Source organism: Gymnoscopelus microlampas (assembly GCF_963454915.1).
Source record: "Gymnoscopelus microlampas genome assembly, chromosome: 23".
Taxonomy (NCBI): domain Eukaryota; kingdom Metazoa; phylum Chordata; class Actinopteri; order Myctophiformes; family Myctophidae; genus Gymnoscopelus; species Gymnoscopelus microlampas.
In genome coordinates, this window is record NC_139960.1 from 29,277,258 (window position 1) to 29,289,847 (window position 12,590).

General features: G+C 42.8%; 1 protein-coding gene across 3 annotated transcripts in view; it reads right to left on the reverse strand.

The window, feature by feature from the left end:
* dock4b (dedicator of cytokinesis 4b) overlaps positions 1-12,590 on the reverse strand; it is a 315,514-nt gene that overhangs the window by 27,032 nt on the left and 275,892 nt on the right. For all 3 annotated transcript variants that reach the window (XM_084049385.1, XM_084049386.1, XM_084049384.1), the window contains 5 exons: positions 11,099-11,182; positions 8,629-8,748; positions 7,750-7,874; positions 4,913-5,033; positions 1,534-1,615 (listed from right to left, as the gene is read on the reverse strand). In XM_084049385.1, coding sequence (XP_083905511.1) covers positions 1,534-1,615; positions 4,913-5,033; positions 7,750-7,874; positions 8,629-8,748; positions 11,099-11,182 — 532 coding nt within the window. The remainder of the gene's footprint in view (positions 1-1,533; positions 1,616-4,912; positions 5,034-7,749; positions 7,875-8,628; positions 8,749-11,098; positions 11,183-12,590) is intronic.

Here is a 12,590-nt window from a genome sequence, read left to right on the forward strand (position 1 = left end):
CATGGACAGCAGCTACACTTCACTTCAGGACCATGGACAGCAGCTACACTTCAGGACCATGGACAGCAGCTACAATTCACTTCAGGACCATGGACAGCAGCTACACGTCAGGACCATGGACAGCAGCTACACTTCACTTCAGGACCATGGACAGCAGCTACACTTCAGGACCATGGACAGCAGCTACAATTCACTTCAGGACCATGGACAGCAGCCGCAGACATCTCGGATTTCCCAGGTACAATTCCAGCCCTCAGCAGTGTGTCAAAGTGTCCCTGAGCAAGTCACTTAACCCCTAAATGCTCCTCCACACTCCTCTGTGGGCAGCACTCAGCTGGGTGAAGCTTAAAACTAGCCTCGCGTGGCCAGACAATATCGCACGACACACTGCGTGGATATTAGTCTGGTCCCTATCAACGTTAGATTTTTTTCCAAGGGGCGGTTACAAAAAGATCCAAACGGACTCTATTGGTTAGACTTAAACCAATCAGAGCAGTGCTTCCTTGTACGAACCAATCAGAGCAGTGCTTCCTTGTTGATAAGCCCGCCCACATTTGAATACTGGGCCCTGGTTGGTCCCGCACAACCTCTGCGGGAGAGAAATAAATTCTCTATGGAGGGGGGCCAGACCTAATCTGCCGAGGGCTAAAGTGCATGCAATTTTGCAAAGGCAGATTCGTCTGGAACCAGGCTAGCTTAAAACAGCTGAAAAAGTTCCCCCGCGGGATGTGATACTGTAGGTATATTTTTGACACAGGGGCACAACACCTTGGGCTGATGTTGTCATTTGTTTTCCACTACAGGTGAAACAACTACAGCAGATTAAAAGCATGGCAGATTAGTAAGCGACACCAAACAAATTAATAATGAGTGTGCTAGATTTTCATAGATGTGTCCAGAGCCAAGGGCTTGCCAATGTGCAAGCATGATAGACAGTATTGACACACCTAAAATCTAAACACACCCATTAGCGATTTGATTAGCTGCAGCTGTGTTGCTTACATCACTGCGTACTAATAGTAGACAGTGATGGCAACTGTGGAACCTAGAGGGTGTCGAACCACCCTCTAGGCACTTTTAATGTGTTGTGCCCGTAAGTAGGTCGGATTGGCTTATTGTCGGTATGAGTAGGGCGAGTGCTCTACCGTATGAGCTCCCCGGCAGTGTTGCCAGATTCTGTGAGAGAAACAAGCAACCGGGTCTAGGAAAACCAGCCCAAAAAGAAGCGACTATGTGCCACATGAGTGTTTTAACATGTACATCAGCTATTTGAAAATAGCCGATCTACAAGCTCACAACGCGTCACGATGCGACGCGTTGTGAGCTTGTAGATCGGCTATTTTCAAATAAAATCTTGCGGGGCAATTATAATAAGCAGATCTGGCAACCCGGCTCCCCGGGCACCTAAGCACCCATTGGGTTTATAATATCAATCAATCACTTAGCTGGGGAAGTGACCCCCCCTCCCCCTGGAACCACCCCCCTCCCTCAGTGAGAACCAGTGGTGTGTGTGGGGCCATGCTCGAGTCTTACCTCTGGCACTGGAGGGGGCGGAGCTGGTGACGTTGGGCGAGGCAGAGTGATTGGAGCTGAGACTCGAGGTAGATGGGCTGGGCTGGAAGGAGAAGCACACGTGTATTATGTCACTACCACTACCATCATCATCAGGGTTCAATTTGAGAACAAACAGGGGGGGAGCTTTTCTCAACCCCTTGAGTCCTATACGTCTTTGTACGACATGTAGCGTAATAACGCATTGCGGCGTGTTGCGAGCTTGCAGATCGGCTATTTAACCCTTTAAGACCGGGAAAGCATCATTTTGAGATTTCTTTGGCTATTAACTCTTTCATTGCCAGACTTATTTCAGACTGTGTCGTCCCAGTGCCAGGAAAATGGTGCATTTTTCCTCCGTTTGATTTTTAACATTGAAGTGAATCGAGCAGCATTTTTTTGGATAGCGTTATCTCCTAGTTGCTTTGAGATAAACAAAAAAAAAAGACCGAAAAAATAAAAAATTATAAAATAAATAAATAATAATAATAAAAGTTTTTTAATTATTTTTATTTTTTTTATAATTCCCGTTTTTCCGTCATTGGCCATGATAGCCATAGTACCATCGGACGGGAATTCCCGTTTTTGGCAGTTAAAGTGTTAAAAAATAGCGGATCTACAAGCTCATAGCGTGGCAGTGCCACGCTATGAGCTTGTAGATCTGCTATTTTCGAAAAATCTCTAATTTGTGCAAATCTTGTAATATATATATGTTTTAAAGCGAACATACGTAAAATATTTAGTTACAGGGACCCCCCCAGAATCAAAGATTTGAGTTACAAATGTCCGCTTAAAAAAAAAATATATATAAATACATTTGCAAACATTTTCATGATTTTTCAAAAATAGCAGATCTAAAAGCTCATAGCGCGGTATTCGGTGCCGCGCTATGAGCTTGCATATCGTCTATTTTTGATAGCAGATATACAATAGTTCAGGCAGGCAGCCTCATTGGCTGATGTTATATCTGTGTATCTGAAAGTAATGCCGTGGAAGGGTTCAATGTTATGTCCATGTAATGTCTGTATCTCATAGGCTCTTCTTCAGGGGGGGGTTCGTTATCTCAGATTCTGTGTTCATGCTTGCACAGATAAATCTGTAGTATCACAGGAGCAGAGTCCCGTCGCCACATATAATGCAATATCATTGCAATAAACGGCCTATCTTGATGAACATGTCTGACCAGGGCTAATGTGGTTAACCCATTGAGACCTGAAGCCGATTCTACATGTCTCCTAAATCTCAACAGTATTCTCAAAAACGTATGTTTCTATATCAGTGGTGCTCAATCTTTTTCATGTCAAGGACCCCCAAAATGATATGTATTTGGCCGTGGACCCCATCAAAATATTTTGTTCCAGGGACCCCCAGAAGCAAATATTTGAGTTAAAAATGTTCGCTTTAAAAAATATATATATTCAAAGATTTGCACACATTTTCACAATCTTTCAAAAATAGCAGATCTACAAGCTCATAGCGCGGCACTCGGTGCCGCGCTATGAGCTTGTATATCTGCTATTTTTGAATAGCCCAAAGTGTAAAATAATGCTTTTTAGCTCAAATCTAAAAATGACACAGTTCCAGGTCTTAATGGGTTAAATTCAATCATCCTCGTCGTCGTAAGTGAGCCAAATCGACACCGGAATCACGAGAAGCCAACGCTGCAGCACAGAACGGCGTGACTGAGCACAAACATGCCGTAATTTATAGTCTACTGGCGAAGGTTAACGGGGCGAATCCCAAGTGGAATGTGGTTATTATTACATTTCTCCACGATCAGCCGTGCTAAGTGTAAAGGCGTTAATGGGAGCCGGCGGTGCGAGTCTCCCCCTTCATTATCGCTCTCAGTGACTTTGTTCAGAAAAGTACAAATGCTAAATATACTGTAGCAATAACTTATGAAAATGATGTGTTGGAATGCTCCGAAAAAAGAGGAAGGATTTATTCCTTTACCCCAAGATGAGGCTGGAGGGACTTAGTCAGTCCTTTGCTATCAGAATGTATTAACCCATTGAGACCTGAAGCCGGTTCTACATGTCTCCTAAATCCCAACAGTTTTCTGAAAAACGTATGTTTCTATATCAGTGGTTCTCAATCTTTTTCATGTCAAGGACCCCCAAAATTATATGTTTTTGGCCGTGGACCCCCATCAAAATATGTTGTTCCAGGGACCCCCAGAAGCAAAGAATAGAGTTAAAAATGTTCGCTTTGAAAATATATATATTAAGAAGATTTGCACACATTTTCACGATTTTTCAAAAATAGCAGATCTACAAGCTCGTAGCGCGGCACTCGGTGCCGCGCTATGAGCTTGTAGATCTGCTATTTTTGAATAGCCCAAAGTGTAAAATAATGCTTTTTAGCTCTAATCAAAAAATGAAACAGTTCCAGGTCTTAATGGGTTAACGACGCACGCATGGGTCAATGGCAATTGACTTTCTGTAACCCAGTAGCATTACAGCCTTGTGTGACTATTGTAACATCCACTCTTTCCTTGCACTATTATGCTTGAACTGCACCTATACCTAATCTGCTGTATATGGAATATACTGAGAGGTTGTTTACACAAAGTTAGGTGGCAGCTACTGGGGGGGAAATATGCTTGAGTCAGGTACAGGTGCCTTGAGATTCTGACGTGCCCATTGGTGTGCCGTGATAAGTGTTTATGAGTACGTTGCTGTACAAATGTTTGTGTAGCTAAGACAGAGAGAGATTGACGGAAATAGAGAGAGAGAAATACATTCGCTTGTATTCATATTCTGTTTTCATATTAATCACGACTTCTCCAGCTACTCATTATTTAAAGCAATCACCAATTATCACCTATTATTTCAATGTACAGCAATTTTGAGGTACTTTTACTTTACTGGAGTATTTCCATTTTTCTATACTTTTACCTCTACTCCACTACACCTCAGAAGCAAATATTATACTTTTACTCCACTACAATTATTTGAAAACTTTAGTCATTAATTACTTTGTAGATTTTGATTAATATTACAGAAAATACATTCACCACTTCAGCCCTAAATATATTTCGGGCATTTGAAAGTAGCCGATCTACAAGCTCACAACGCTGCGAGCTTGTAGATCGGCTATTTTCAGAGAATTTTATTTTATTTTATTTCATACACTTAAAAACTTGGGACATTGTGCATAATGAGTACTTTTACTTTTGGTACTTTAAGTACATTTTGATGCCAATACTTTTGTACTTCCACTCAAGTATATTTTTAATACCGAACTTGTACTTTACTTAAGTAAAATATTGGAGTACTTTTTCCACCACTGATGGGGGGGACAGCACAGACAGACAGACAGACAGACAGACAGACAGACAGACAGACAGAGGAGGAGTTACCTGCATGTTGAAAACCTCGTCCGAGCTCTCCGACTGCCCGGTGATGTTGCTGACCTCGTTGGAGGCCTGGGACGACAGCGACGAAGACGAGTAGCGGTTCACCGCCGGGTAGCTGAGGGGGCTGTGGAAGAGAGAGAGACAGGTGATTATATCGTGGGCGTTCTTAACGAAGGTTTTGCAGCGTACAGTACGTTATGTCCCGCACCACACAGCTGAAATCCACAGTTTAACCCCTGAGCCTGTAAAAATGTGCATTTTTTTTACACTCTCTGGGTTAAAGTGTCACTGAGGAGTTCTGCTGTGCGCGGGATTCACTCACCGATAATAGAAATGTGAGTCACGGCAAAAATAAACAGAGAGAGAGGTGGATAAACACCAGACAAAAGAGGGGGGGGGGGAGAGAGAGAGAGAGAGAGAGAGAGAGAGAGAGAGAGAGAGAGAGAGAGAGAGAGACAGACAGAGACAGAGAAAGAAGGCAGAAAAAAATACATTAGCCCATTGAGACCTGAATCCGATTCTACATGTCTCCTGAATCTCAACAGTATTCTCAAAAACGTATGTTTCTATATCAGTGGTGCATAATCTTTTTCATGTCAAGGACCCCCAAAGTTATATGTATTTGGCCGCGGACCCCCATCAAAATATGTTGTTCCAGGGACCCCCCAGAAGCAAAGATTTTAGTTAAAAATGTTCGCTTCAAAAATATATATATTCAAAGATTTGCACACATTTTCACGATTTTTCAAAAATAGCAGATCTACAAGCTCATAGCGCGGCACTCGGTGCCGCGCTATGAGCTTGTAGATCTGCTATTTTTGAATAGCCTAAAGTGCAAAATAATGCTTTTTAGCCCAAATCTAAAAATGACACAGTTCCAGGTCTTAAAGGGTTAGGTTAGTTCAGAGAAAAGATTAATGATGCCATCAATCACAGTTATGTGGTGAGGCATCTAACCACTTAAACCCTCTACACTTAGTAAAACACACTGGTCTGCTCTCGTTTCCTTCTACACCAAATCTCTTTGCTAGAAATAGCCGATCTACAAGGTTTGCGAAGCGCTGAGAGCTTGTAGATCGGCTATATTTCTGCCAAAGGTTCCGCCCAGAGATTTGAAGGAATATTTTTCAAATTATAACCATTACAATTATGGGTTACAATTATGTTGAACATATTTTTTTCTCTTTTGAGGACCAGGCAAACAAGTATATTAATACACACACACACTCAGTATACGCCCACCAGTCTGGCACATAGGGCCAGCTCTCTGTGTGTGTGTGTGTGTGTGTGTGTGTGTGTGTGTGTGTGTGTGTGTGTGTGTGTGTGTGTGTGTGTGCCAGTCCCCCTGCCGGGGGCCAGATGGCGCCACATCGGTGAAGGAAAGAGGGAGGAGGAGGGAACAAAAGAAGAACGCAGGAGGTCAAGGTGTTAAAGGTAAAAAGTTCAAGGAGAGAGAGAGAAAGAAAGCAAGCTGGGAAAGAAAAGAAGGCAGAGAGGAACGCAACGTAAACTGAGACCACCAAAGGACTCGGTGTGGCGCCGTGTGGATCCTTTGTGTCTGCTTACATAAAGAAATGTACAGTTATATACTGTTGTCGCTCTCGGACAGAAACCTTGTATCTCCATGTTTCATCTTGTTCTATAACAGTGTCACACAAAGGTAGCAAAAGTTACAACGACCGCGTAGTGCTGTGCTGTGAGCTTCATACCCAAAATAAAGCCAGGTTGAAAGTGGCTTGTCTGTGTTTATTCTAAATATTTAAACAATAAAAAGGTATTAACCACTTGAACCCCAGCGTCCACATTGTGGGGAAAGCTTTCGCTGTAAATAGCAGATCGACAAGCTCACAACGCGACGCGTTGCGTCGCGTTGTGAGCTTGTCGATCTGCTATTTTCAGCGAAAGCTTTCCCCCACAATAACAGAAAAGACACTAGTATTGATCCCTGAGGGACTCCGGTTCCCCATATGGGGTTTAGGTGGTTAACCCATTCAATCCGGGAACTCATCTCTGTCATTTTAGATTTCGTTGGCTATTCAAAAATAGCAGATATACAAGCTCGTAGAGCTGCTATTTTTTTTAATCATGAACATTTTTGCAAAATATTAGATTTGTTCTTTTTAAGCGGACATTTGTAACTTAAATCTTTGCTTCTGGGGGTCCCCGGAACTAATTATTGTACAAATGTTCGCTTTAAAAAATCTATATACAGTATATTCCAAGATTTGCACAATTAGATTTCGTTGGCTATTCAAAAATAGCAGATATACAAGCTCGTAGAGCTGCTATTTTTTTTAATCATGAACATTTTTGCAAAATATTAGATTTGTTCTTTTTAAGCGGACATTTGTAACTTAAATCTTTGCTTCTGGGGGTCCCCGGAACTAATTATTGTACAAATGTTCGCTTTAAAAAATCTATATACAGTATATTCCAAGATTTGCACAAACTTTCACGATTTAAAAAAAAAATGCAGATCTACAAGCTCATAGAGCTTGAGCTTGTATATCTGCTATTTTTGAATAGCCAAAGAAATCTTAAAATGACCTCAAATGATGCTTTCCCGGTCTTAAAGGGTTAACAAGAGCGTGTAGCTGAATATGAAAAAAAAAATCCTCAAACATTTTTTCACCCCCATTTCCTGACAAGTAACAGCTTTGTACATACAGGGTTTATCTGCCCAACAGGGAAGACACGTATTTGCATATATGCATATTTATGTAAATCACGTGCATTCTAGATACGGTCCCTTTTTGACCCAACTCTTTTGTGTTGCAAAAAACAAAAACACATCCAGCCAGCCAGTCAATTTCAAACGTCTGCAGTTTGTTCCTTCTCACCTGCGCCTGGCGATGCCTCTGCCCCCCTCCGGGCTGATGATGTTGGGCACGGAGTTCCTGCTGCACGTCCGCGGGCTTCCGTTGGTGAAGTGCACGGGGCTGGCGCGCACGTACGCCGGAAACTCCTGAAGGGGGGGGGGGGGGGGGGGGGCGGTTGGAAAGCGGGAGCGAGAGGAAGTGATCGCGTGGGCTTGTTTTTTTTGTTGGGCGCCGCCTGGCGTGAATTATGCAAATAGGAACACGACCGTTAACACGATGAAGGGTGAGGGCTGTTGTTGGGGGTCCACTTGGTGCTCAACGTTTGGTAACGGGGACCGCCAGGGGTCCAACACCGTAACTCTGAGAGTGTGCTCCGTCGGTACGCTCTCAGAGTTAAAGTAACGCTGACGATTTTGCAGTGTTTGACTGGGGGTCCCAGAGATTTTTGAAAAAGAGAGCAAAATACTGCTCTACATAATCACTGAAACAAACATATTGTACAGCAGGGGTTTTCAACCAGTGGTCCGGGGACCACCAGTGGTCCTTGAGGGGGTTCCTGGGGGTCCCCAGCCAAATGAATAGTTAGCAACCAAATTGACCCTTACATGTCTGTAACTCTGAGAGTGTACAAATGGAACCAAATGGACCCTACCGGGTCCATTTGGTTCCATTTGTACACTCTCAGAGTTAAATGAACACTGATGATGGTGATACAGTGTAGATTGGGGACCCCCAAGAAATCTAAATGGTTGAGTCCCTGGCATATCTTTTCAAATGGGGGTCCCTGGGCTAATATTTGTCAATTTGGGGGTCCTTGACGCGAAAAAGGTTGAAAACCACTGTTGTACAGTATGGGCAAATAGTTCAAATAGCCAATATACAAGCTCACAACGTTCCTACCTGTATGCCAAGACTGGATTTCATCAGGTGAAACTGGTCCACTAGCTTCTTATGCAGGGGTCTCATGTCCTGGGGGACAAACTTCTCGTGCACGGCCAGGCCGTACTCCAAGATACGAGCCTGTGGAGAGACAGCGGAACCCCGTTCACATCTACTGCGCTGCGCAAAACCAACGGAGAAGCTACAAACGCCATTCATTCTTCCACCGCGGGACGGAAAATAGCCGTTCCACAAGCTCACAATGCGTTGCATCATCTGCGACGCGTTGTGAGCTTGTAGCTCCATTTTTTTAACCCATTAAGACCTGGAACGCATCTGTGTCACTTTTTCATTTGAGCTAAAAAAGCATTATTTTACACTTTGGCTATTACAAAATAGCAGATATACAAGCTCGTAGCGCGGCACCGAGTGCCGCGCTACGAGCTTGTAGATCTGCTATTTTTGAAAAAAAAACATGAAAATGTATGCAAATCTTTGAATATATGTTGTTTAAAGCGAACATTTTTAACTCTATTCTTTGCTTCTGGGGGTACCTGGAACAAAACATTTTGAGATGGGGATCGGCCGCCAAATGCATATCATTTTGGGGCTCCTTGACAAGAAAAAGTTTGAGCACCACTCAAAATGAATAGGTGAAAGTAGGTGAAAATGAAAGAAGGCTCAAATTGGTTTAAGGAGCGCTGCTCTTCTGGTTTTATTTGGGGGCTGCTACCTTCTGAACTACAGTAATTGGAGACAAGATTCTTGGTGCCAGAGTATATGGAGTTGCTGTAATAATCTAGACAGGAGGAGATAATGGGTGTGATGATGGGAGACCTTTTATAGATCAGCAGGAGTTGAAAAAAAGACTTTCGAGATTTTAGTTTCTTAGCTGGTAAAAACAGGATGGGACTCATCGGACCACCTTGTGTGGTAAAACTCAAAGCAAAGATTAAAACTCATTTCACATGTTAAACGGGAGATCAGGGGGTAATCGGTATTCATTTTAGTGCCGAAGGAGAAAAAACTAAATCCCTCATGACATTCAGCTGCTTAACCCATTAAGACCTGGAACTGTGTCATTTTTAGATTTGAGCTAAAAAGCATTATTTTACACTTTGGCTATTCAAAAATAGCAGATATACAAGCTCATAGCGCGGCACCGAGTGCCGCGCTATGAGCTTGTAGATCTGCTATTTTTGAAAAATCGTGAAAATGTGTGCAAATCTTTGAATATATATATTTTTAAAGCGAACATTTTTAACTCAAATCTTTGCTTCTGGGGGTCCCTGGAACAACATATTTTGATGGGGGTCCGCGGCCAAATAAATATCATTTTGGGGGTCCTTGACATGAAAAAGATTGAGCACCACTGATATAGAAACATGCGTTTTTCAGAAAACAGTTGAGATTTAGGAGACATGTAGAATCGGCTTCAGGTCTCAATGGGTTAACACTTGACACAGACGAAACAAAGTGAAAAAGTGTCACAGGTGCAATATGCGTTCAGTTTCATCATATATGGCATACATATGGATACATTAAGGTCATACATATGTATGTGTGATCATAGTGAGATGGAGACGGTGGTGTAATGTTCGGCGTGTGCGCGGCTTTGGGGAAGGAGCTGCGCTTGCAGAAAGTTCGATCTTCCTCGCCCGAGGAGCTGTAGCAGCACAGAATGGTACTTACATCATTTGCGTATATTATAGCTGCATATATGTATGCTGTTATAATGGCGCCGTACCGTGGCTCATACACATGAGGTTTAAGGTTTAAAAAAAAATAAAAGGGAAGCTTAATTTTGGCCAGAGGGAGGAGGGGAGGGTTGATGGAAAAGTATCTTGACGCTCCCGCTGAGATAGAGGAGGAGTTCACCCAAAAAAATACTTATTTTCTATCAACTACACACCCCACGAAGCCTTGAATTCATGGAGATATCTTCGTTTTTGTCGCATTCCTGAGCCAATAGTTTGATGACCGGCCGTCTCTCCGGTAGGAGACTCAAAGAGTCTCCTTTGAGTCTCCTACCGGATACATTAGCATCTTTCCGCCGGTCAACAATTTAGGAATGCGACAAAAACTAAAAAATCCCCATGAATTCAATGCTTCAAGAGGTGTGTAAGAGATAGATAGAAAACAAGTCATTTTTTAGGGTGAACTACTCTTTTAAAGTTGAAAGTTCAAACTGAACTGAACGACAGAAACATGTTACCCTGTGGGGAATGGAATACAGATAATTCCTCTGTTGATTTTTCCATTTGATTTTACCATTAAAACCAGGAAAGCATCTGTGTCATTTTTTTTCCTGGAACAAAATATTTTGAGATTGGGGTCCTCGACCAAATACATATAATTGCGGGGGTCCTTGACATAAAAGAGTTTGAGCACCACTGATATAGCAACATGGGGTTTTCAGAAAACTGTTAGGATTTAGAAGACATTTGTCTTAATAGGGTTAAATGAAGTGGTTTCGTCCGCCATCACTGACCTGCTCAAACATGAGCTCTCTGAGTTGTCCTATCTTGTCCCCATCCTCTGGGTGGTTCAGGATGTAGTCCTTGACAAAGAAAGCCTGCAGAGGAAGAGAAAACACACGAAAACACACACACACACACACACACACACACACACACACACACACACACACACACACACACACACACACACACACACACACACACACACACACACACACACACACACAATTAGACACGTAGACAACAGGAAAGGACACTCTAGGGACAATCGTGCAAAATCACGTCTGATGAAGATCACAAAACAATTACACTTTTAGAGTTTAGATCATGTATTATTGTTGCTGCTGCAGATGTGGACAGCATATCGTTTAACATTATTCAGTGGTACAATTTCCATTGCTATGTAAAAGTAAATTATTCCTACAGTACATCAAAACCTGCAAAGATTAAAAAAAAAAAAACATGCATCAACAAGGCAATCCCAGTGGCATTTCAATTGGTGTGTCTCGCAAGGTGAATCAACTGATTGTAAAATACCCGCCTTGTTTTTGCCAATCGTGAAGCCAAGTCTAATTGTGTTGGTATTACTTGTTGAATCAACATTCATGGCTGGTTCGTAAAAGCCTTCCGAGTTCAGATTAGTTTAGTTGCGCATTGATGAAGCCATGGGGTGAAAAAATACAGAGCCAAGAAACACAAATTGAAAAAAAAATGCCTGGAAAGGAAATTAGAAAACCATCTCACACAAAAGTGAACAATAAATTGAAACTGCAACTGTTGATGAATTCACCCAACCACACACCCTCTGCTTTCGGCTTAGGTAGGTAGACAATTTGATGTCTAATTTCTAAGCGTCCGCATGGTCTCCGATTTCCCCAGGATTCAATACCACACCTGATTAGGAATCACAGACTTGCTTTAGCACACAGTTCCCAAACTAAAAAAAGTTGATTCAAAAAGAGTAAACGGATAGGGTGGGAGAAAATGTGGCTGTGCTTTGAATGGCGGTCGGCGCGTTAGCGGCGTCTGCGCGTTAATCGCAGATTCGCCGGTGTTTGCAGTCGCCATCAACACAGAGATGCGTCTGCAAGATTTTCCCAGCGTACACAGGAGGAAAGAGATGATGAGCCAATCAGAAAGTCTCCTTTCAGATCTCTCACGGGGAGAGAGGAAGGCCGGAGTTCACAAGAAGAAGAGAAAAAAAAGAATAAAGGTCCGCGCTGCTCCTCTCTCAAGGACACGGCTGTCTATCTCCAAAGAGACACAACCGGACGAGTCAAAAGAGAAGCACGCTGCTGCTTCAAAGACACACACATGCACGCCGACACACACACACACACACACACACACACACACACACACACACACACACACACACACACACACACACACACACACACACACACAAGCACACTCACTCATGTGCTAAAACAAGTGCATGCACAAACAGACAGATACATAATGCACTTAACCCATTGAGACCTGAAGCCGATTCTACACGTC